The 26453-nt window shown below is 47.9% G+C and overlaps 1 protein-coding gene and 1 long non-coding RNA gene across 2 annotated transcripts; both read left to right on the forward strand.

The window, feature by feature from the left end:
• Window positions 1-851: 851 nt before the first annotated feature.
• On the forward strand, window positions 852-13560 carry LOC309347174 (uncharacterized protein; the record flags this gene model as incomplete). The annotated part of the gene is made up of 3 exons (XM_081871512.1): window positions 852-1016; window positions 9934-9978; window positions 12712-13560. The coding sequence occupies 3 exons, from the start codon at window positions 852-854 to the stop codon at window positions 13006-13008; spliced, it is 507 nt and encodes a 168-aa protein (XP_081727638.1). The 3' UTR covers window positions 13009-13560.
• A 215-nt stretch (window positions 13561-13775) lies between these two features.
• On the forward strand, window positions 13776-23543 carry LOC309346246. Its single transcript, XR_014158522.1, has 3 exons — window positions 13776-14537; window positions 16195-16306; window positions 22973-23543. It is a non-coding gene; the product is annotated as an uncharacterized lncRNA (long non-coding RNA).
• The last annotated feature ends 2910 nt before the right edge of the window (window positions 23544-26453 follow it).

Raw genomic sequence — 26453 nt, forward strand, 5'->3', positions numbered from 1 at the left:
TCCCAGGTTGCAGGAGCAACATTGTTGGTTGCTAGTTCCTGCCTGCACCCTGCCCTGCTCTCCTGCCGGAGCTCCTGACCCCACCCGGCTCCCCGCCTTGGACCCAGCTTCAGCTTTGACGGACAGCCTCCATACCGCAGCCTCGACCTCGGACTGGACTCGGACCTCGCCTCTCGGTTAGCCCCGGGACCAGCACAGTGATAAGGACTGTGGATGGGCAGGAGTGGTGTTTGGTTGCAATTTCTGTGTGCTGGTCCAGAGGGGAGGTTACCGTGGGGCGAGGTCCAGGACCTGAGTCGAGGGTCAGCAGACAGTCCTCCTCGGGCGAAGCGGGGTCCACAGCGAGAAGCCGGGCAAGGACAGGAACTCTGGGGGAACAGGACTGGGTGCTGGCCGAAACAGCTCTTCAACGACGTTGCTCCCGCAACCTGGGACCGGGCTGACTGGCCTTTATCTATTCTGAGGCCAGGGGCGGTCCCGGCCCCCAGGAGACCCGCCTCTCCTGGGCTTAAGGCAAGCACTCCTCCTGGGAGAAACCAGTTCCCTTCGCCTCTCTGCCCTGAGCCTCTGCAGTTCAGGAGAGGCTGGAGGGTTACTGGGCCCAGGGGGAGACTCACCTGTAGGCACTGAGTCCTCAACCACCTCCGGGGCCAGAGTGGAATCACCTGGTGCCTGCTCCTGAGGATCCGGCACAGGTGCAGGCGCTTCAGAGTCAAGGCCCTGCCCCAGCTCAGCCGGCCCTGGAGGCGGGGACTCCTGTGCAGGCTGGGATTCCTCCGGTTCAGCCTCTGAATCAGATTCCCAGGCCATCACATTCTGCTTATTTCAGGATACTCCAGAAGCATCTAACAATGCGGCTGTCTATGCCCGAGATCGGAGCAACCCCACACCCTTCAGCCTTGCACAACCTCTGCATCTTCCTCCTGGCTATGCTGCTCCTGGGTCTCCCTGCCGCCAGGCAGCTCTCGTGTCAGACTGAGTCCATTGGGCTTCTACAAAGCATCATCCAGCACATGGTAAGTAAAGAGGGACCAAGAGACGGATGGGAAGAGTTGGTGTGCAAATTAGGCTTGCTGAAATTGCCAGATGTTTTGGATGGAGGGGGGCGGAAGTAGGGTGTTCTGAATCAGGGTTTCCCAGCCCCAGTGCCCTCCAGATGTTTAGGGATGTGATCCCCGTGTGGGAATGTTCAGGGAGGCAGGAGAGGGTATATAGAGGGTATATAGTTTATTACTATTATTATTAATTTTATTTAACATAATTATTATAAAATATAAGCAAAATATTGCAAATACATATATACATACATGCATACATATTTCAGATAAGCACACATATATATAAAGGAACAAAAAAAAGGAAGAAAAGAAAAAGAAAAAATAAGGAGAAAAAGAAGAAGAAAAGTTGGAAGAATTTCTTCTAAATATCTCAATCGTAAAATTTCATTGATTGACTTCCATCACTTACACTGCACATCCTATATACATTTTAAGCAAGATTGTTATTCTGTATTTTTCTCATACAATCTCACACAAATATTCTAATCAATAAGTTTTCTAAATCTTTCATAAATCTATTCTAAACACAACCAATGCCTTACATTTAATCTTTGTCCACATAAATAATCATTTAAATATTTCCATTGTTTCTGGATTATATTTTTTGGTTTTTGTCTTATCAAATCAGTCAGCTTTGCTAATTCACATAATTTATTCAGCCATTCCTCTTTGGTTGGAACGTAATTTCCTTTCCAATTATTGGCTATTAACATTCTCGCTGCTGTTGTCGCGTACAAGAAAATATTAATTTTGTCATTTGGGATATGAAACTCTGCTAAGTAAAGGAACTTGCTAGCGCAAGTTAGGAAGGATATTAATAAACTATATGCCCTCTGCCATCCCAAAGGAGAGGGTATATAGTTTATTAATATCCTTCCTAACTTGCGCTAGCAAGTTCCTTTACTTAGCAGAGTTTCACATTCCCCTTTTAAACTCACAGCGGGTAGCTGGTTGCAGGCTTGTTTAAGCCTCTCAATATCAGATTCCTGGTAAGTCCCCTTATATCCCTCCTAAAAGAATGAACACACCACAACCTTATTCAAAGTCAATAGAAGAAGTTTACTCACATCATCAGTTCACAGTTGGATCCCTGAAGGCAGACTTAGTTACAAAGTACGGTGGTACCTCTGGTTGCGAATGGGATCCATTCACAACATGAAAAGAGGGCAACCCGCAGTGGAGCATCTGCACACGCGTGGGTTGCGATTTGGCGCTTCTGTGCATGTGCATGACGTCATTTTGTGTGTCTGTGCACGCGCGAGCGGCGAAACCCGGAAGTAACCCTTTCTGGTACTTCCGGGTCACTGTGGGACGTAACCTGAAAGAACGTAACATGAAGCGGATGTAACATGAAGTATGACTGTATAGCTAAAAAGCTGCTCCAGCGATAGAGGAAGTCAAAGAGAGAGTGTTGTGTGACTTGCCCTTGTGTTACCTGGGCAGGTAAGGTCACGACCACCTGTAGTCACATGTCTACATAAATAATCATTTAAACATTTCCATCTTGGCTTGTCCGCTGGCTAGCTTCTCCCTCCTTAATGTGAATTGTTATTGTCAGGGGCTCAGGAGCAGAGGCACAGGGAAGAGAGGAAACGGAGAGCGAAGGGGAAGAATCTGAGGGCAGCGTAGGGGAGTATGACAGTGGCCCGAGAGATTCCATGAGCTTCTCCAGCGATTCAGAAGATTCCCAGAGGGGGGCGCCAATGGCCAGGGCAAGGGGGGTCCCAGGGGGGACACACCAGAAGCAAGGGGCCAGCGGGGACTCCCAAAGCAGCAGCGGGAGATCAGGACCAGCTCCCCCACCAGAGCGGAGTGGGGGGGAAGAGTCCCATGTATCAGGGCCAGCGTCTCCTCCTGCAGGGAGAGAAGATGAGTCAGGGCTGACCACGCCTCTATCGGAGAGTGAGGGAACGGAGGGGAAGTCAGGTCCAGCTAGCCTCCCCGAAGGGGGAAGCAGTGACAGGAGCAGTGTAACGGTCAGGAGAAAGGTTGCCGGCTGGGCGCGCGCGCCAAGTTCGAATGTACAGGCGCGCGGGACGGCAGAAAACCCGGATTGGGAACCAGGTCCTAAAGCCCGCCGGAGGGAGGGGGAAGACTCAGGGGACTCAGCGTCAGAAGAGTCTAGAAAGGGCAAGACCCCAGAGGACAGGCGGACCCAGAGGAGGAAAGAGCAAAGGAAGAGGTGGAGCAAGGCTAGAGTCTTAAACTGGTGTCTGGGGGGAGGAGATTCAGACGGAGCTTCAGCGGTCTAGAGTTTGAGACGTAGAGCTGCGCGCCGCGGCTTTGAAATCGAAACTGAACTTCAATAAAGACTTTTGTATATAACAAGAACTGGCGTTGGTCCTTTGTGAGCTGGGACCTTGGGTAGCTCTGACAGTTGTTATTATTATTATTATTATTATTATTATTATTATTATTATTTGTTTGTACCCCACCCATCTGGCTGGGTTTCACCAGCCACTCTGCGCGGCTCCCAATCAAGTGTTAAAAACAGTACAGCATTAAATATTAAAACCTTCCCTGAACAGGGCTGCCTTCAGGTGTCTTCTAAATGTCAGGTAGTTGTTTATTTCCTTGACATCTGATGGGAGGGGATTCCACAGGGCGGGCGCCACCACAGAGAAGGCCCTCTGCCTGGTTCCCTGTAGCTTTGCTTCTCGCAATGAGGGAACCGCCAGAAGGCTCTCGGCGCTGGACCTCAGCGTCCGGGCAGAACGATGGGGGTGGAGATGCTCCTTCAGGGATACTGAGCTTTTGAAGCCGTTTATTCTAAGGTGTGAAGAGGGGAGAGGGGATAGTGAGATGTAAATGACCACCTGACTGTGAAAACCTGGCAACACTAGATCACCAGTTTTGTTGAACTGATTAAGCTAAATAGTTTTGTACAGTTGCATATTCCTGCATGGCCAGAGTTGGACCCAGATGCTCCTCAAGGATCCTTCCAACTCTACAATTCTATGATTCTATGAATTGGATTTGGGGGGGGGGAATGTGTAATCGGTTGCTACTTCTTAAATTTTTATTGGGTTATCATCTTCCTTAGTGGGTTGTTCAAAGCACTATCCTGCTTTGTACAGTGGTACCTCGCAAGACGAATGCCTCGTAAGACGAAAAACTCACAAGACGAAAGAGTTTTTCGTTTTTTGAGTTGCTTCGCAAGAACGGATTTCCCTATGGGCTTGCTTCGCAAGACGGAAACGTCTTGCAAGTTTGTTTCCTTTGTCTTGCAAGTTTGTTTCCTTTTTCTTAAAACCGTGCATTCACTTCGAGGAGCAACTCATAGCCTTTTTTGAGGTTTTTGAAGACTTTGGTGATTTTTGAAGCTTTTCTCAAGTCCGTGCTTCGCAAGACGAAAAAACTCGCAGAACGAATTAATTTCGTCTTGCGAGGCACCACTGTACAGGGTAGGGGACACTGGGGATGAGTTTGTGAAACCAAGGGAAGGGAGCGGCTCCCAAAAAGTTTGGTAACTGCTAGGTTTGAGTTTCACTCTTTAGCTGGAGAAAGAATAACCGCAACCCGAGTTTGTGGAAGTCAATGTTTATATCACCATTTGAACAATAGTTCCTATTATCTGCTTTTCCCCTCCACTCATCTTCTCTCTCCGTCCTGTTATCTTGCCCTTTCCCACCAACTGTCATTTCCTCATGTGTAACTGATCATCGGAGGAGAGGCAAGTTTTAACCTGCAACCAAGTGCTAGAGCAAAGTGTACACGAGAGTCACGGCTCTGTTAAAAACTAATTGAAACACCCAAATCATACCGTACAGAGCAGACACAGAGTTAAAATCTATGGTGATTATATAAACTCAGAACAGTAGCAAACCAAGATGCATATTTTTTGTTTAGTCGTTTAGTCATGTCCGCCTTTTCATGACCCCCTGGACCAGAGCACGCCAGGCCCTCCTGTCTTCCACTGCCTCCCGCAGTGTGGTCAGACTCATGCTGGTAGCTTCGAGAACACTGTCCCACCATCTCATCCTCTGTCGTCCCCTTCTCCTTGTGCCCTCCATCTTTCCCAACATCAGGGTCTTTTCCAGGGAGTCTTCTCTTCTCAGGAGGTGGCCAAAGTCTTGGAGCCTCAGCTTCAGGATCTGTCCTTCCAGTGAGCACTCAGGGCTGATTTCCTTCAGAATGGAGAGGTTGGATCTTCTTGCAGTCCATGGGACTCTCAAGAGTCTCCTCCAGCACCAGAATTCAAAAGCATCCATTCCTCGGCGATCAGCCTTCTTTGTGGTCCAGCTCTCACTTCCATACATCACTACTGGGAAAACCATAGCTTGAACTATACGGACCTTTGTTGGCAAGGTGATGTCTCTGCTTTTTAAGATGCTGTCTAGGTTTGTCATCGCTTTTCTCCCAAGAAGCAGGCGTCTTTTAATTTCATGGCTGTTGTCACCATCTGCAGTGATCATGGAGCCCAAGAAAGTAAAATCTCTCATGCCTTTCTTCCCCTTCTATTTGCCAGGAGGTGATGGGACCAGTGGCCAGGATCTTCGTTTTTTTGATGTTGAGCTTCAGACCATATTTTGCGCTCTCCTCTTTCACCCTCATTAAAAGATTATTTAATTCCTCCTCACTTTCTGCCATCAAGGTTGTGTCATCTGCATATCTGAGGTTGTTGATATTTCTTCCGGGCAATCTTAATTCCAGTTAGGGATTCATCCAGCCCAGCCTTTTGCATGATGAATTCTGCATATAAGTTGAATAAGCAGGGAGACAATATACAGCCTTGACAAAATCCCTTCACAGGTCTTTGCAGCAGAAAGGAGGAAGCTAACAGCTGTTTCCCTTCTGGTTTGAGTCAGCCTGTTAAGTAGGACAGATAAAATAGCCAAGAAGGACTTTTTAATGTTACGAGGATGGAAATACAGTAAATTATCCACGGCACTCTGTAAAAGCTACATACCCACCAAATATGTTTTAATATTTCTATTGCTCTATCTTGATTATTATTATGATAAGGGCTGCCCCTGCGTACACCAATGGCCTGCCTTCCCTTCATCACGGAACTCGAGGTTAGCATTCATGGAGTTCTTAGGCAAACTCTCATCAAACAGCAAAATATAATAAATAATAATAATGGTGGTGGTGGTGGGACGCGGGTGGTGCTGTGGGTTAAACCACAGAGCCTAGGACTTGCTGATCAGAAGGTTGGTGGTTCGAATCCCTGTGACGGGGTGAGCTCCTGTTGCTTGGTCCCTGCTCCTGCCAACCTAGCAGTTTGAAAGCACGCCAGTGCAAGTAGATAAATAGGTACCGCTCCAGCGGGAAGGTAAACGGTGTTTCCGTGCGCTGCTCTGGTTCGCCAGAAGCGGCTCAGTCATGCTGGCCACGTGACCCGGAAGCTGTACACCGGTACAGTAAAGTGGCCAGTAAAGTGAGATGAGCGCCGCAACCCCAGTCGGTCACGACTGGACCTAATGGTCAGGGGTCCCTTAACCTTTTTAACAACAACAACAACAACAACAACAACAACAACAACAACAACAACATTTACAACAACAACAACAACAACAACAACATTTATACCCCACCCATCTTGCTGGGTTTATTAACTTATTTACATTTATTTGTATGTGCGCATGCAGACAATCATTATCTCATATTAAATTGACGTGTTGGCGTTTTGCGATCAATAAGTGGATTTTGGGTTGCAGTATGGGCATTCGGTCTCTAAAAGGCTCTCCATCACTGTCCATTTAAAGCACTGGTTTTCTACTTTGCCATGGCCTTCTCCCAGATCATCCTGGGAACTGTGGGGTTTTTTTTAAGGGTGCTGTGAATTATAGCGCTGTGGGGGGCTGCCTCCTTATCAAACTACAGTTCCCGGGAGTCTTTGACTCACCACAGCTGCCCTTATCTCTCTCCTCAATCTTCACTGGTCTGTTTTTCTAAGGATTTCTGCAAAACTCCAGAGTTCCTCCAACTTTGCTAACACCACCCTCTTCTGCGCGGGTGGAGCTGTTTTGGCTATATAAGGACCGGCAGTCAGAGAATTGAGATCATTATTAGCATGCGCTGATAGCTATGATATGATGTGATAAGCAAACATGGGAGTAGTGGCGCAGCCAACCCTGGATTCCTTGTTTTGTTTGACACTGATCGCCTCCCAACTTTCTTTGCTCATTTCCTAGGGGAGCTTAGGAGTCGGAGCCTGCCTTATATCAACAAATTGCATCTGACATGGGATGGGGAAGGAAATCAGATTCATTTTTCATTTTAACGAGAAACTACCTAACCTGCACTTTTTGAACTAATACGGCCACGGAAACGCAGCCTGCCTTCAGAATCCGCCCGAATTTTGCAACGCAGTCCTCCAGCCAAACAGTATTTACAAAAATGTGTATATTAAAGAAAGGTGTACATAGATATTAACAACAATAACAACAACCTGCCCTTTACCCTAAGGTCTGTGACAGATGGCCGTCCAGTCTCTGCCCAGAGGTAGAGAGGGAACGGGCGGGTGTGGGGGACTCCCTGGGCCTGAATGGGGCAACTGTGCCCCTGAAGGACCACGTGCGCAGCCTGGGAGTCATTTTGGACTCACAGCTGTCCATGGAGGTGCAGGTCCATTCTATGTCCAGGGCAGCTGTCTGCTAGCTCCATCTGGTACACAGGATGAGACCCTACCTGCCCACAGACTGTCTCACCAGAGTGGTGCATGCTCTAGTTATCTCCCGCTTGGACTACTGCAATGTGCTCTACGTGGGGCTACCTTTGAAGGTGACCCAGAAACTACAACTAATCCAGAATGCGGCAGCTAGACTGGGGACTGGGAGCGACCGCTGAGACCATATAACACCCGTCTTGAAAGACCTACATTCGGTCCCAGTACGTTTCCGAGCACAATTCAAAGTGTTGGTGCTGACCTTGAAAGCCCTAAACGGCCTCAAATAATAATAATAATAATAATAATAATAATAATAATAATAATAATAAATTTTATTTATATCCCGCCCTCCCCAGCCGAAGCCGGGCTCAGGGTGGCTAACAACAATCAACAATCAAACAATCAGATATTCACACATTCTAAAAATATTTCATTATAAAAATCAATTAAAATCAAATTAATGGCAACCGATTAAGCAGAATTCTGTGCAGGTTGCCAGAGGAGGGAGTCAGGCTGCGCCCTGACCAAAGGCCTGGTGGAACAACTCTGTCTTGCAGGCCCTGCGGAAGGATGTCAGGTCCCGCAGGGCCCTAGTCTCTTGTGACAGAGCGTTCCACCAGATTGGAGCCACAGCCGAGAAGGCCCTGGCTCTAGTTAAGGCCAGCCTAACCTCTCTGAGGCCTGGGACCTTGAGGATGTTATTATTTGCAGACCGTAGGTTTCTCTGTGGGGCATACCAGGAGAGGCGGTCCCGTAGGTACGAGGGTCCTAGGCCGTATAGGGCTTTAAAGGTTCAAACCAGCACCTTAAACCTGATCCTGTACTCCACCGGGAGCCAGTGCAGCTGGTATAGCACTGGATGAATGTGATCTCGCAGCGAAGACCCTAAGGCCCAGTATACCTGAAGGAGCGTCTCCACCCCCATCATTCTGCCCAGACGCCGAGGTCTGGCTCCAAGGGCCTTCTGGTGGTTCCCTCCCTGCGAGAAGTGAGGTTACAGGGAACCAGGCAGAGGGCCTTCTTGGTGGTGGCACCCGCCCTGTGGAACACTCTCCCATCTGATGTCAAGGAAATAAAGAACTATCTGACTTTTAGAAGACATCTGAAGGCAGCCCTGTTGAATTATTGTATTTCTTTTTTATATATTGGTTTTCACATATTACATTACAATACAGATGTACCAAAGCCAACACCATTTCCCCCCATCCCCCCATACATTTACATTTCTGTTTCCTCAATCCATCATGTTATTCTTTTCTCCTTCCTCCCACTTCCCTCCAACCCCACTTCCTCCACATTATATAATTTACAATAATCTTTGCATTCTACAATCTTCTCAAATCATCTATATATTCTTATTCTCTTTCCTTACTAATTTTCTTCCATCCAGTACTTCACATTTAATCTATGCATATTAGCATATCATTTTTTGAGCAATACAGTGGTACCTCAGGTTAAGTGCAGTACTTAATTCGTTCCGGAGGTCCGTTCTTAACCTGAAGCTGTTCTTAACCTGAAGCACCACTTTAGCTAATGGGGCCTCCCGCTGCCGCCACGCCGCTGGAGCATGATTTCTGTTCTCATCCTGAAGCAAAGTTCTTAACCTGAAGCACTATTTCTGGGTTAGCAGAGTCTGTAACCTGAAGCGTATGTAACCCAAGGTACCACTGTATTGTATTTCAATATTTTGCTGGAAGCTGCCCAGAGTGGCTGGGTGTAAATAATAAATTATAATGAAGGGGCATATTACAATATAATTGTATTATCCCAAAGGGATACACCAGCCAGAGGGACAGGGTTTGTTGGTTAAGTGTTATAGTGCAATTGGGCCCCTCGTTGGAATGTCTAGCTTGGGCAGATAGAGATAAAGAACAAGGATTTATTGTCATACCAGGATAAGGGAGGTTACAGGAAGGAGGGAGGGGAGACCAAGACCTTACATGGTAATAGGAACTTATTATAAGTTTCGGTTTCCCAGAAATCAGGTGGTTTACAAGAAATCAGGTGGTCTTCTATTCTGCAAATGTATAAAAAGCTGGGTCGCTCAGAATTTGGGGGCAGACACTGGGCAACGCGTGTCTGTACCATTACTTTGTCATGACAAAATAAAAATATTTTACTGCTGTCTAATTGACTCTTGAAGCGAATTCTGATACTCCAGAGGAAAGGTCTATCAATAATAATATTATTATTATGTCCAAAAACCTCCCAGGAAGGTTGGAGCCTCATTTCCTCTAACTGCCTGTTGATGTCTTCCTCCAGGGCAACTCCAGCAACGGGACCCTGTTCACCCCAGACAATATCACCGTGAGTATCTCCTGCAGACAGGGGTGGGAACCGGCAAAATCTTCTTGCTCGCAAACAGCCTGTGGGCTTAGGGCTTATCTGTGCTTGGCTGAAACATGCGCCTCGTGCGCTTCTTCGTTTAAGCATTTCCCCCAAACCAATGGCTTATAAACAGATGAAAAGCAGTTAAAAAGGCAGCTGTGTTGTGAGAAGGGCAAAATTTAAACGCAGCAGGTAAAACAAAACCACCCAGCAGGCATTAGAAAAAGGCCCAGCCGTCAAAAGTTAGTGTGAAAGCTATCGTGCCCCATACTCCTCTTTTAAGGACGATGCCTGTTACGTTGTGGGTGAACATATCAGACGACACAGCAATTCTTCAAACAGCTCTTGTTTATTCACAGGCCGGAACAGAACTGAACTGAAGGGTTCAGCCAGCCTGCTTATATAGAGCTCCAGTACAACGTAACTGTAACAATTTTCTAGAACTATCCAATCACTGAAAGTCACTTTCGATCCCTTATTTGCATAACTAATAATAATAATAATAATAATAATAATAATAATAATAATAATAATTTATTATTTGTACCCCGCCCATCTGGCTGGGTTTCCCCAGCCACTCTGGGCGGCTTCCATAGAAACCAAAAATACACTAAAATATCACAGATTAAAAACTTCCCTAAACAGGGCTGCCTTAAGATGTCTTCTGAATGTCAGGTAGTTATTTATCGCTTTGACATCTGGTGGGAGGGCGTTCCACAGGGCAGGCGCCACTACCAAGAAGGCCCTCTGCCTGGTTCCCTGTAACTTGGCTTCTCGCAATGAGGGAACCGCCAGAAGGCCCTCGGCGCTGGACCTCAGTGTCCAGGCAGAACAATGTGGGTGGAGACGCTCCTTCAGGTATACAGGACCGAGGCCGTTTAGGGCTTTAAAGGTCAACACCAGCACTTTGAATTGTGCTCGGAAACGTACTGGGAGCCAATGTAGGTCTTTCAAGACCGGTGTTATGTGGTCTCGGCGGCCGCCCCCAGTCACCAGTCTAGCTGCCGCATTCTGGATTAGTTGTAGTTTCCAGGTCACCTTCAAAGGTAGCCCCACGTAGAGCGCAGTGCAGTAGTCCAAGCGGGAGATAACTAGAGCAGATATCTATCTACAGTATCCCCCTGCTGGCCCAGGGTGAGAACTTCAGTACATAACAATGCCCATGTTGGGTAAGACTGATGGTTCCCCTGTCTCTGGGCCTTGGTCCTCCTGAGAGTGGCCACCAAGATGCTGAGGGCAAACTAGGCAAAGCTGGTTGGCCCAGCCATCTCTATGTTGGGTTGAAAGAAATAAAAATGGGATAATTTCATCTTAGCTTATTTCATTCAATTGACATGATTTCTGCATTGTAAGGGTTGGGGTACTTTCCACCTCTACAATTCTATGATATACCTCTTGATTGTTATGAGAGAGAGAGAGGAGAACTAGCGACACTCAAAGCAGTTGAGTGGAAGTATTAGTAAAGGTAAAGGGACCCCTGACCATTAGGTCCAGTCGTGGCCGACTCTGGGGTTGCGGCGCTCATCTCGCTTTATTGGCCGAGGGAGCCGGCGTACAGCTTCCGGGTCATGTGGCCAGCAGGACTAAGCCGCTTCTGGCGAACCAGAGCAGCGCACGGAAACACCGTTTACCTTCCCGCCGGAGCGGTACCTATTTATCTACTTGCACTTTGACGTGCTTTTGAACTGCTAGCTTGGCAGGAGCAGGGACCGAGCAACGGGAGCTCATCCCGTCACAGGGATTCGAACCGCCGACCTTCTGATCGGCAAGCCCTAGGCTCTGTGGTTTAACCCACAGCTCCACCAAACAAATTGACTCCCAAACACTGCAAACCCAGAAGTAAGTGTTCCGGTTTGTGAATGTTTTTTTGGAAGCCAAACGTTAGTTTTGGCTGTCGGCATTTTCCCCGGGGCCAATCAGCCAATCAGAAGCTGCGCCTTCGTCTCCAAATGTTTTGGAAGTCGAACAGGCTTCCAGAACGGATTGAGTTCAAGAACCAATGTACCACTGTATTGAAAACATTCAAAACCTGAAAACCAGCCATCAGCCCCCAAACCACACAACAGCATTCTAGGTATCTGGATAGAGAAACACGGCTCCATTGGAAGAGCATGTGAGTCTTAATCTCAGCACCATGGGTTCGAGCCCCACACCGGGCAAAAGATTCCTGCATTGCAGGGGGTCGGACTTGATGCCCCAACTCTTCGAACTCTACAATTCCATGAAACGTTTTTAGCAAGTGCCGAAAATAGTACAGCAAAGGAGCCCACCTGGTGTCAAAAGGCAGGGAGTTCTGAAGTGTGGGTGCCACAACGCTAAAAGAGTGAGTTCTTGCAAATGCAGAACAGGAATTACTGTATTTTTCGCTCTATAAGACGCACCAGACCACAAGACACACTTAGTTTTTGGAGGAGGAAAACAAGAAAAAAAATATTCTGAATCCCAGAAGCCAGAACAGCAAGAGGGATCGCTGTGCGGCGAAAGCAGCAATCCCTCTTACTGTTCTGGCTTCTGGGATAGCTGCGCAGCCTGCATTCGCTCCATAAGAAGCACACACATTTCCCCTTACTTTTTAGGAGGGAAAAAGTGAGTCTTATAGAGGAAAAAATACGTATCTGGTGCCTGCAATATAATGCAAGCAAAGCTAATTTTTTTAAAAAAACGACAACCCTGTTGCCTGTCATTTTCTGCTTCTTTCCTTTGTCCCAGTAGGTTTGCTATGCTGACAACCTGAGCTGCTTTTTCCAGGAGCTTCAGGTGGTTCAGCGGGCACAGGAAGGGCAGACCCAGCGCCTCCTCTCCCGGCTTGCCACCCGCCTGAAGCAGGTGCAGGTGAAGCTACGCAGAAGGAGCCAGAGTCAGAGCCGCTGCCCCACCTGCCGGCTCTGCCGCTACCACCCCGAACGGCCTGTGCTGGTTTTCCTGAGCAGGCTGCTGGAGCTGCACCAGTGGAACTGCAGGAACGGGGTCAGCCTAGGGGGAAAGTACTGCCCACCCCCCGCTCCGTGAAGAGGAGCCTTGCCAGTCGGAGGAGGAGATGGTCAAGCTGGAAGGTGTGCAGAGGAGGGAGACCGAGAGACTGGAGACAAAGCCTGATGAGGAATGGTTGAAGGAGCGATTATGTTCAGCCTGCAGAAGAGAGGACCGAGAGGTGAGGTGATAGCCATCTTTGAATACCTGAAGGGCTGCCCCATCGATGGAGGAGCAAGCTTGCTTCTTGCTGCTTCACAGGGTAGGACCAGAGTCAACAGATTCAAATCACGAGAAATGAGACTGTAACGAAACACAGGGAAGAACTTCCAGGCTGTATGGACTGTTCAACAGTGAAATGGGCTCCTTCGGGAGGTGATGGAGTCTCCTCCCTTAGAGTTTTCTGAGCTGTGATGGACTCGGACTCGGACTCGGAGCCAGAGGGGTCTCAGTCTGCACCGGGTCCTTTGCCTCAGGCATCATCTGAACCAAGTCTGAGGCCTGGTCCTGAAGAGACCCAGTCTGCACAGGTTCCCCTGCAACAAGCACCAGCTGGGCTGAGTCAGGGGCCTGAGCCTGCCCTGGCTCCAGATGCGGGGATGACCTCGTTGCCTCCAGCTGCTCCGCTACCGGTTGGGTCAGGGAGGCTGAGGCGGCCCCTGGGTCTAGTAACCCACCGACGTCTCCCAAGCTGTAGAGACTGAGGTCTGCGAGAGGGAGAGATCTGAGTACTCGCAGGAGGAGTGCTTGCCTTCAGGAGAAACGGGGTGAGTCGCTGGGGGATCAGGACCAGCCATTTCCCCGTCAAAGATAAAAGGCTGTCGGACCCCACCCCAGGTTGCGGGAGCAACATTGCTGTTTGCCAGAACCTGCCTGAGATCCCGTACCTGTCCTTGCCTGGTTTCCTGCCTTGGCCCTGTCGGACTGACTCCTCATGGAACCCTTGGATTCGGGACCGGACCTGTACCGCGTCACTCAGGTTACCCCCGGGCCCAGCACATAAGCAGCGGTTGGGTGACCATCTGTCAGGGATGCTTCAGCTGAAATTCCAGCATTGTGGGGGGTTGCACTCGGCGGTCCTTGGGTCCCTTCCAACGCAACGATTTTATTCTACTCCCCCTTGACTTTGTCCGTGGCTCTGGGATAGCACATCCACTCTGTGTTGGCAATTCATGGCTTCCTCTGTTGGAGGGATCTCTTGCATGATCGGTGCCCTCAGCGACCCTGGGCTACCCTGTTGCGTTGGGGCATGAGACACAACTTCCGCTGCACCAGGAGAAGGTCTTGTGGACGACGGATACAGACAGTACCAGTGAGGTGGCAGCTGTCGCTGTCCTGATGAGTGGATGTTGACCGGACATTCTGGACCGGACACACCAGTAATGGTGCAAGTTGCAAATTTTGGATGAAAGTGCTTTGGCAGCTGATCTCCGTTGTCTCTCCAAGTTGCAAGACCCAAAGCAGGGCTGGAAGAGAGAATGGTTAGCCTTCCTACTACACAAATGTAAGCAGAAGGACATGCATCTCTTCCTTGCCCCAACAGATCCCGATCTTCCTGGCAACAGCTAGTAAGTATCCCTTCCCTCACTTTATCTGTTGTTAATATAGGAACATGGGAAGCTCCCTTATACCAAGTCTAGTTGATACCAGGCTACATGAAAGAGCCAGTGTGGCATAGCGGTTAGAGAGCTGGACTAGGACCTGGGAGACCCGGGTTCAAATCCCCAGCCAGCCCTGAAGCTCAGCTGGTGGGGACCAGTTCCTGCTTCTCAGTATCACCAATCTCAAAGAGTTGTTCTGGTGATTAAATGAGAGCACTTTCCATGAACTTGTGGAAATCCAACGAAGCTGAATGTTGGAAGATTCAGGACAGATTTAAAAAAAAAAACACTTAGAGAAGCATAAACAGGGTGGGGACCAATGTTTGTATCCAGGTGAAGTGATGGACAAGAGACAGGTGTTGGTAATGCTGGTGAGCTGGCGGAAGCAAACATGCTCCAAGCAAGCTGCCGGCTAGCTCTGCTGAGGCTCTTTTTATTAGCAGAAATCAACAATTGGAAACAGTAGTGAAACCACCCTGAACTTAACATATTTCCATCAGATGGTTTAAAAACTATTTTTTAAATCTGTAAAAGTTCTTGCATTCTTAACTATTTTTGTTGCACTATATTAAATATAAAGTGTGTGATTTACAAGGGCTTGGGCTTCTTCGTGCTCCCATCTACATCAACGCAGGCGGTGGGGGCGGAACTGCCTTTGGGGAATGTTTATTCACTGATAGGTAGCAACAGAGCAGTGATCCCTTCCCCTGAGCTTAAGCAAGGCTTTTCCCCAAGCAAGCATGCCAGAATGCCAGTGGGTGGAGATGACAGAAGGGGAGAATGGCTCTTGCACCCAGGTCCTGCTTGAAGGTTTCCCATGAGGGCATCTAGCTGGCCCCTGTGAATCTCCTGTCTCCCTGGGTCATCTGAGGCAAGCATGCTCCAAGCAAGCTGCCGGCTAGCTCTGCAGAGGCTCCTTTTATTAGCAGAAATCAACAATTGGAAACAGTAGCAAAACCACCCTGAACTTAACATATTTCCATCGAAGCACATTTCCAGTGTTAGCAAATACATGTGTCAGCAGGTGTTTCCCTCAGATGTTCCCCCCGATACTTGATGACGTCTGTGTCCCCCGTCATGCTCCGGCCAAGCGATATGTTTAACAAACAAATTGTGAGAGGACAAAAGGTCAGGGGGGAAACCCTGTTTTCTAGCCAAGAAGGCAAAAGGTCAGGGAAAGCAGGCGTAATGTTCCTTGACATACTGTTGCACATCTGGTGCGAGGTTTGCCTTCGCAAAGTGGAGCGTTACCTCTACATCCAGGTATGGTGAGATCAATGTCCTTGATACTACCCGAGCAAGCATATCCTGACACGACCAGTCCCATAACCCAAGCCAGGGTACCCTGTGAATTACCCATCTCATTACAGATAGGTAGCCGTGTTGGTCTGCCATGGTCAAAACAAAATAAAAAAATTCCTTCCAGTAGCACCTTAAAGACCAACTAAGTTAGTTCTTGGTATGAGCTTTCGTGTGCATGCACACTTCTTCAGATACACTGAAACAGATACGAAAGCTCATACCAAGAACTAACTTAGTTGGTCTTTAAGGTGCTACTGGAAGGAATTTTTTTATTTTGTTTTTACCCATCTCATTGTTATTGTGGTGTCTTCATGAAAACTAGGTGTTCCTTTCCCCGGAGAATCTCGGAGGAGCTCTGACGATGTCAGCTGAAGGGGTTTCATTTGCTGCAGCTGAGAAGGCAGGAGGGCTTGCCCATCAAACCACGAGAATTGGTGAGTTTTCTAATGCCCACTGACTTGGGCATAGCCCTTGAGGGGGGACGGTAAGGTTTGTCTGTTTCAACCCCCTCAAATTCTCATTGTTTCTTTCTAAAATTCAGTTCTTTGCATTTTCACAGCAATTGGTGATTAAATAAATAAATAAATTTAAAGTCGTCTTCAAAGTTATTCAGCATTTTAGTGTGACTTTCCCCCATAAACACATTTTTGTATACTGTTTTTGACCAAAGTGCACATTTTTGCAAGCAGTTCCCCTTAATATAATGTGTTCTTGCATGTTGTTTTTCACAAACATGGTGTGTGTGTACATCTTGCAAAAGCTCAACATCCAAAAAACCAAAGTGCTGCACCAATGAGCACAAAATAACCCCTCTGCAGCAGCACAAATCCAACTCAGTGGTGTAACGTTGGAAAGTGTCAATCACTTCTCCTACCTTTTCACAAGGGCCGACATTGATGCCGAAATCCAGCATCGCCTGAGCTCTGCGAGTGCGGCTTTCTCCTGATTGAAGTGCAGAGTGTTTGAGGACCGGGACATTCGCAGGAAACCCAAAATGCTTCTTTACAAAGCTATTGCACTACCAACCTTAAAGTAAAGGGTAAAGGGACCCCTGACCGTTAGGTCTAGTCGTAGACGACTCTGGGGTTGCAGCGCTCATCTCGCTTTACTGGCCGAGGGAGCCGGCGTACAGCTTCCGGGTCATGTGGCCAGCAGGACTAAGCCGCTTCTGGCGAACCAGAGCAGCACACGGAAATGCCGTTTACCTTCCCGCCGGAGTGGTACCTATTTATCTACTTGCACTTTGACGTGCTTTCAAAATGCTAGGTTGGCAGGAGCTGGGACTGGGCAACGGGAGCTCACTCTGTCGTGGGGATTCGAACCGCCGACCTTCTGATCGGCAAGCCCTAGGCTCTGTGGTTTAACCCACAGCGCCACTGTATGCCAAACAAGAAACAAGGCAGAGGACTTCCGGGACAATGGAGACCGCTTGTCCTGAGCGGCCCAATAGCTGTGAAGTGGCAGGAAGGGAGCATGGACAAAGCGCCTTCTCCAAAAAGCCTGAAAGGAAAAGTTCGGATTCCGAAGGGTCCAGCAGTGTCGAAGGCACTCAGGATGAGTCTCTGTCATCCGCCATTTGTCCGCGGCCGACCTGGATGTCCTCTGATTCTTACCAGTCTTGTGGCTTTTCAGTCTGTCTTGGCTCAAGCCACAGTTTGGCCTCTCACGTCCTTCTAGCTCATCCTTTGCTACCGACCAATTGGCTTTTAAAAACTAGCCCTTTTGCAGTGGCCGGTCCAGCTTCCCAGACTTGAAAAGGCAGGAATATTAATTCCCATCAACAAACATTCTGGAGAGAGAGGAAGGAAGAATAACTCACGCTGTAGGCATCTGGTGCCATCCAATAAATTTTTTAAATGGTAGGGGATGTTTTCCCCGAAGTTGTTTGCATGACAATGAGTGGAGGCAGAAATATTTTTATTACTTACAGTAATGAAGAACAGATTCACACTAAGCTCCTTGGCCTGAGGGTGGGGTGGCTTTATTTACATCAGTTAAGCAGCCTTCTGTCAGCGATGCAAATTAAGGAGCTGGCCATCCACCTCCTGACACCATTTGAGGACTTGCTGCTTGGGGGGAAACACAAATGCAAAGGGCAGGTTTCCAATAACGTAAGAGGCTGCTGGATCAGGCCAAGGGCCACCTAGTCCAGCCTCCTGTTGTGAGTCGAGGACCCGCCACCCGCATAAAAAGGTAAAGGGACCCCTGACCATTAGGTCCAGTTGTGACCGACTCTGGGGTTGTGGCGCTCATCTCGCTTTACTGGCTGAGGGAGCCGGCGTACAGCTTCTTAGTCATGTGGCCAGCAGGACTAAGCCGCTTCTGGCGAACCAGAGGAGCGCACGGAAACGCCATTTACCTTCCTGCCAGAGCGGTACCTATTTATCTGCTTGCACTTTGATGTGCTTTCGAACTGCTAGGTTGGCAGGAGCAGGGACCGAGCAACGGGAGCTCACCCCGTCGCGGGGATTCGAACCGCTGACCTTCCAATCAAGTCCTAGGCTCAGTGGTTTAACCCACAGCGCCACTCGCATAGGAGTATAATAAGACACATTATTTTAGGTTAATGGGCAAAATTAGGCCACAGCTTTTATTGGTTACAGCATGTGAGTAGTATTGGCTTAGGCATCGGATGAAACAGCAATACAGTGGTACCTCAGGATGCAAACGCGATCTGTTCCAGAGCCCCGTTCGCATCCTGAACAGAACATAACATGCAATAGCGCGTGCCCAGGTCGCGTTTCGCCGCTTCGGCGCATGCGCGTGACGTCATTTTGACCATCTGCGCGTGCACGAGCGGTGAAACATGGAAGTAACACGCTCCATTACTTCCGGGTCGCCGCAGAGCGCAACCCAAAAATACTTATCCTGAAGCTTATTTATCCCAAGGTATGACTGTACAAGGAATGCAGATGGCGCTGTGGGTTAAACCACAGAGCCTAGGACTTTCCGATCAGAAGGTCAGCGGTTCGAATCCCCGCGACGGGGTGAGCTCCCGTTGCTCGGTCCCTGCTCCTGCCAACCTAGCAGTTCGAAAGCACGTCAAAGTGCAAGTAGATAAATAGGTACTGCTCCGGCGGGAAGGTAAATGGAATTTCTGTGCGCTGCTCTGGTTCGCCAGAAGCGGCTTAGTCCTGCTGGTCACATGACCCGGAAGCCGTACGCCGGCTCCCTCAGCCAGTAAAGCGAGATGAGCGCCGCAACCCCAGAGTCGGCCACGACTGGACCTAGTGGTCAGGGGCCCCTTTACCTTTACCTTTATGACTATACAAGACTCCACTCCACTCCGCACAGCAGGGAGTCATATCAGGGTTAACAACCAATGGGAGGAGCTTGTTGATGCAAATACAACTGGAAGCTCCCCCATGACGTCACCGGGGGTCTTGCCATGGCCCTAGCCACCAGCGGGGCATCGGACAGGATCCCCGACTGCTGGATCATAGCTATCAATGTTTCCCTTTTTTAAAGGGAAATTCCTATTCCAAATAGGATTCCTTGCAAGAAAGGGGGAAAGTTGACAACTATGCGCCGGATTCCTTTAACCGAATACCCAAAAGAGGAGGGGTGTGGTGGGCCCGAGGGTTATCCGTGCGGCAAGGTCCGAGTCCAGTCCGAGGTCGAGGGTGCGGTATGGAGGCTGTCCGTCAAAGCTGAAGCTGGGTCCAAGGCAGGGAGTCGGGTGAGGTCAGGAATTCTGGCAGAAGAGCAGGACAGGGTGCAGGCAGGAACAGGCTACCAACAATGTTGCTCCCACAACCTGGGACTGGGGCTGGCCGGCTTTTATCTGCCCCAAGGCATAGGGCGGCCCTGATCCTCAGGTGACTTGCCTCTCCTGGCCTGGAGGCGAGCACTCCTTCTGCGGGAACTTACTTCCCTCCGCCTCTCTGCCCTGAGCCTCGGCAGCTCCAGAGAGGCTGGAGGGTTACCAGACCCAGAGGCAACCTCAGCTTCCTCTGACGGGGCTGAGAGTGGAGCACTTGCAGGCAATGGGTCCTGCATCACCTCCGGAGCCAGAGCAGACTCAGCTGGTGCCTGCGCCTGAGGATTCTGCACAGGTGAGGAGTTTCCAGGAGTGGCCCCTTCTGGTCAAACACCCCAGCATAAGAATTTCATTGTTGTTGTTTAGTCATCTAGTCGTGTCCGCCTCTTGGTGACCCCCTGGACCAGAGCACGCCAGGCCCTCCTGTCTTCCACTGCCTCCCGCCGTTTGGTCAAACTCATGCTGGTAGCTTTGAGAACACTGTCCCACCATCTCGTCCTCTGTCGTCCCCTTCTCCTTGTGCCCTCCATCTTTCCCAACATCAGGGTCTTTTCCAGGGAGTCTTCTCTTCTCATGAGGTGGCCAAAGTCTTGGAGCCTCAGCTTCAGGATCTGTCCTTCCAGTGAGCACTCAGGGCTGATTTCCTTCAGAATGGAGAGGTTGGATCTTCTTGCAGTCCATGGGACTCTCAAGAGTCTCCTCCGGCACCAGAATTCAAAAGCATCACATACGCACTTAGACACCCCAAATCTCCGCCTTCCCTCCTTGTGTTTCACCCCTCTGCGTAAACTGGGCGACGGAAAAGGCGTGCCTGTTTCCTGGCCGGCTGGTCTAGGTGAGGCGCCTGGGCATCTTTGAGCCCTCCCCTCGCTTGGCTTTCCCACTCCCCCTCTGCTCCACTGGAGGTGTGGCTTTTCCCCATCGTTGAAGGAGGAGCTGCTCTTCAGAAGCGTGGGCACCTCTCTGTATTCCCATGCCCCCTCCCCTGTTCCGGTGGCAGCCCCCTGACACACTTTCTCCATGCCAAGCATAGTTGTATAAACCTCTATCATGTTGCCTCTTACTTGCCTTTTCTCTAAACTAAAAAGTCCCAGTGGCTCCACTGTGGAAACCTACTCTTTAAAGATCAGTGAGAGCAAATGCAGATCCGCGGAAAGTCCAAAATAACATTTGCTGCAATTAAGACTGTGAAGACAGTTAAGACAGTGAGAGGCAAACCCAAGCTAGTTATACAGAGATGTGGGGCTCAGAGAAGGGTCATTCAGATTTGTAACACCCAAACTGGGACAGGCTAGTTTTAAGGCTAGCCCCCAAGATTCAACATTGGCGATCATTCGTAGTTGAATAAGATTGTCTTCCATAAACACGGTCTTAACAGTGAGTCCGTAAGTGACTGTGGAGGGCAATTCTGGACCCACACGTCCTTCCACAGTGGGGACATTGGTTCACGGGCAGGAGTTGATCAGGATTTGCCAACATGCCTTCCTCTTAGCACGTTTCTCCCTTGCGTCCTGAGTTTGAGTGTCTTCAAAGCCCAGGACACCTTTGGTCAAGGCTGTTCCCCAACTGGAGCGCTCGCAGGCCAGTGTTTCCCAATTGTTGGTACATTTTTAAAGATTTGCCTTGAGACAGTCTTTAAACCTCTTTTGTTGACTGCCAGCATTACGCTTTCCATTTTTAAGTTCGGAATAGAGTAGTTGCTTTGGAAGACGATCATCAGGCATCTGCACAACACGACCAGTCCAACAAAGTTGATGCTGAAGAATCATTGCTTCAACACTGGTGATCTTTGCTTCTGGTATTAGTTCGCCTGTCTTCCCAAGTGATGTGTAAAATTTTTCAGAGACACCATTGATAGAATCTTTCGAGGAATTAGAGATGGTGTTTATAAGTGGTCCATGTTTCACAAGCATATAGTAAGGTTGGTGGTACAATAGCTTTGTAAACAAGCATTTTTGTTTCCCTGCAAATGTCCCGGTAGATTGGCGGGTAATGGCCAGATTCAGCGACAAGGAGTTTCTGGACTTTTATTTCCATGCAGAAGATGTCTTGAACTTGGGGCTGTGCAAACTCTGCCCCCCCAAAATTAAAAAAATTATGGAATTTCTACCCCCCACAGCCAAGCAAACCCAGAGCATGTTAGTCACTTAAAGCAGATGCACGCAATAAAATTAACCAACAAAACATTAAACAGCATTAAAATCTTCAAGTGCACAATGGTTTACATAAGAAGGACAGGAAGGGGGAAGAGGAGGGTGACATGGAGCTATGGGGGCTAAGACCGGGGAACAGAGGCTCAAAGAGATGGTGACTGCCTCCCGGGGGAAGGAACTAGGTGTGGAGGAAGAGGCCACAGGCAAATCAGGACGAATGATCTTCATTGTGTTACCACTCTGCAAAGGTAAAGGTAAAGGGACCCCTGACCATTAGGTCCAGTCGCAGACAACTCTGGGGTTGTGGCGCTCATCTCGCTTTACCGGCCAAGGGAGCCGGCGTACAGCTTCTGGGTCATGTGGCCAGCAGAACTAAGACGCTTCTGGCGAAATCAGAGCAGCGCACGGAAACGCTGTTTACCTTCCCGCCGGAGTGGTACCTATTTATCTACTTGCACTTTGACGTGCTTTTGAACTGCTAGGTTGGCAGGAACGGGAGCTCACCCTGTCACGGGGATTCAAACCGCCGACCTTCTGATCGGCAAGGCTCTGTGGTTTAACCCACAGCATAATACCAGACATAGTCTGATGCCCGCATAAGTTTTGTGCAAGCAAATAAGGATGAATAAACAGGTCATCTGGGAAAGCACTGGGTTTTACAGAATCTGAATTCTGCACCACATTTGCCATTCTGAACCAGTTCTGAACTGCCTTGAGATGATGGCACAGAGCTGGCAAAAACAGGAAACTAAGCAGGGACCTAAAACGCTATGCAACTAAGCAGTTGGTGGAATACCAAGTATGTACAGTGGTACCTCGAGTTAAGAACTTAATTTGTTCTGGAGGTCTGTTCTTAACCTGAAACTGTTGTTGTTGTTAACCTGAAGCACCACTTTAGGTAATGGGGCCTCCTGCCACCGCCGCATGATTTCTGTTCGCATCCTGAAGCAAAGTTCTTAACCCGAGGTACTATTTCTGGGTTAGCGGAGTCTGTAACCTGAAGCGTCTGTAACTCAAGGTGCCACTGTACTTCATGATCTTGGATGACCTTACCCTGTTTATGACTTCAAAATTCCACAGAATTGTCCGAGATGGGGCATTGCACTTTTTCTCCATTGCCGAGTAAACAGAACTGCCAGATGTTCCTCGTTAAAAACAGCTGCATCTTGGTCTGCTTCTCTTTTCAGGAGTTCCCCTTCATGTAGATTCCCTCCAGAGCTGAATTCTCCAGAGTGGACAAATCCCATTTGGCAGGTCCTTCCCCTGAGAAAATCTACAGCCGGAATGGGGACGTTCCCCCCGAGAGTCCGATTTTTAAGGTTCACAAAACAAGACGTTGCCATCTGCATCTCCTCTTCCCCGTCTCTCCCTCATCAGCGAAACAACACAGCCAGGCCCTTCGTGCTGTTCAGAACTGTATCCCCTGGAGAAATCTCTATTCCTAAGCGCAATTTCTATTCCTGCCTCTGTACGGTTTTCTTTCGTTTGTTTCTCCAGATGAAATATGACCCCCTGGGCTGGGAAAAGGTTGTCATCACTGAGACAGCCATTTCTTGGGTTCCAGCTCTCCATCCCCTCAGCAGATACTGGGAGATTTATGTAGTGTAAGTGATGTATCAACAGAACAACACACATAAAACAAGGACAGTCGGTCCTTGCCCCAAGAGCTCGCAGTCTAAATTTTGACAGCAGGGGAGACAATAACAAAAGACCAGAAAGTATGGAGGGAGGAATGAGCTGGTGCAAAACACCACCAAGAAAAGCCAATGCAATTCTGGGCTGCATCAATAGGAGTATTGCATCTAGATCAAGGGAAGTAATAGTGCCACTGTATTCTGCTCTGGTCAGACCTCACCTGGAGTACTGTGTCCGGTTCTGGGCACCACAGTTCAAGAAGGACACTGACAAACTGGAACGTGTCCAGAGGAGGGCAACCAAAATGGTCCAAGGCCTGGAAACGATGCCTTATGAGGAACGGCTAAGGGAGCTGGGCATGTTTAGCCTGGAGAAGAGGAGGTTAAGGGGTGATATGATAGCCATGTTCAAATATATAAAAGGATGTCACATAGAGGAGGGAGAAAGGTTGTTTTCTGCTGCTCCAGAGAAGCGGACACAGAGCAATGGTTCCAAACTACAAGAAAGAAGATTCCACCTAAACATTAGGAAGAACTTCCTGACAGTGAGAGCTGTTTGACAGTGGAATTTGCTGCCAAGGAGTGTGGTGGAGTCTCCTTCTTTGGAGGTCTTTAAGCAGAGGCTTGACAACCATATGTCAGGAGTGCTCTGATGGTGTTTCCTGCTTGGCAGGGGGTTGGACTCGATGGCCCTTGGGGTCTCTTCCAACTCTAGGATTCTATGATTCTATTCTATGATTCTATGAGTAGCGTTTAGTGTGTGGGAAGAAGAACAGGGATACCTGGAACGATATCCCTGCACCTTAAGCAACTCTCTTCTTCTCAACCTGAACTACGTTACAGGGTTGTTATGAGGATAGGATTTGAGCTCCTTTGGCAAAAAAAAGCAGCATCAAAACTGTTGTTTCCTCATCTCATCTTACCTGCATGGATCATGATCGTTTTCATATTGATAAATGTCTTTTTTTTCCTTTGTCATGTTCCAATAATAATAATAATAATAATAACAACAACAACAACAACAACTTGTATTTGTATCCTGCCCTCCCCAGCCAAAACCAGGCTCAGGGCGGCTAACATCAAATATATAACATTAATATAAAATCAAACAATAATTAAATTACCTCCTAAAAACAAGTCAGGATCAAATTAAAATCTAATTAAGTGGCTTTCAATACAAAATTGATAAGGATAAATTCTGGAGTGAGAGGCTACTCAACAGCCCAGCTCGTCGGGGTGCAAGTCCCTCGTGGGTCCATGAGGACAGTAAAAGAAGGAAGTTCCAGTCAAGTAATTTGGAGCAAAACAGCGGTCAGTATAGACCATGATCTTTATTGTTGCTGTTATGTACTGAGTTGAATAGGATCCAAACTGCAGCAGTCTGATTGGTCCTAGAACAATAGGATTCAGAATGCAGCAGTCTGATTGGTCCTAGAACAATGCAGCAATATGATTGGTTGGCAGGAACCACCCAATCATGCTCCAGATATAAGTGAATCCACAACCTGATTGGCTTACAGTAGAATTCCAGAATTAGCCAATCATGTGCAGCCCATTGTGTAAATAATGTATATAAAGCAGATACTTTGAGGGGACATTCTTTCATTCCTCCTCACCACTATGAGCTGAATAAAGAGCATGAAATCACTTTGCGACTCTGAGTATATTTCAGTTGCACAACAGCTTCCCACAGGAGTTTTAAACTGCCCGCCCTGGAGTCCAAGACCACCCCCAGAAACATCATACATACATCACAGAAGGGGCATGGCCCAAGACCACCCTCTTAATGCATCAGAGAAGGGGCGGAAAGATGGATGTCTTGATTCTTCCTGTTACAGATAGGTAGCCGTGTTGGTCTGCCATAGTCAAAACAAAACAAATTCCTTCCAGTAGCACCTTAAAGACCAACTAAGTCAGTTCTTGGTATGAGCTTTCGTGTGCATGCACACTTCTTCAGATATCTGAAGAAGTGTGCATGCACACGAAAGCTCATACCAAGAACTGACTTAGTTGGTCTTTAAGGTGCTACTGGAAGGAATTTGTTTTGTTTTGATTCTTCCTGTCTGCCAGGTTACCTGATTGGATTACCTGGGCATCCTGGCCACTCTTTTGTTATGCTAACTACTCCATTCCTGAATCCAGGTGCCAGGTCCCAGGCTCACACCTTGTTCATATCTAAAATGTGCCCTTAAGACAGGATTTGTGAAAGAGACAATGGGGAGGTTTCCCATTTCCTTCCACCGAAACATTTGAGGTCATTTTGGGAGAGAGAAAATGGTTTCAGGCCTTTTTTGTGGGTTTCAGACATGTGGTTTACATATTGTATGTGTTTGCTTGGTATGTTTATGGACATCTAATATATATATATGACTTTAAAAGTCTTATAACAATTGTGGTAAGAATTTTAAGGTCTTAGACGTATAATAAATGTTCATAAATGTACCAACCAAGCACGTACATAGATCAGCACAGGAAAACCGACCTGAAAACATTTTTGATTCCCAAACTGACCAAATGTTGTTGTTTTTTTAAAATATATTTATTTATTTTCACAGAAAAAGAAAAAACATCAGAAAGATACAGAACAGCAAGAACAGTCACAGATATACATAAAAAAAACCAAAAAAATTAAAAATAAAAACTCCAATTTTTAAATTACGCCTCCCTTTTTTGTGTTCCTCTTTGTCCAATCAGATACAGCAAATCCTTACCCTCTATCAAAACTCATTTCTAGTTATTAAAATCACTTCTATTAAGTCTCCAATCTTTCCTCCTTATGTTTAAACACCTTTAGTATATTGTTTACTTTTGACATAATATAACTTTAATCTTTCGCCCTTTTTCTATTACGTTTTTGCATACTTTTAAACACTGTATTACTAATGCCATATTATTTTTATATCCAGCATCATTTTAACATTCATAAACTTTGCAGTATTTCTGCAGATAGTTCTTAAATTTCTTCCAGTCCTCTTCCACCGCTTCTTTTCCCAGGTCTCGGACCAAATGTTTTCTCTGCAAGGTCAAAGGAAAA

Source organism: Podarcis erhardii, assembly GCF_964252035.2.
Source record: "Podarcis erhardii genome assembly, chromosome: 7".
NCBI lineage: Eukaryota > Metazoa > Chordata > Lepidosauria > Squamata > Lacertidae > Podarcis > Podarcis erhardii.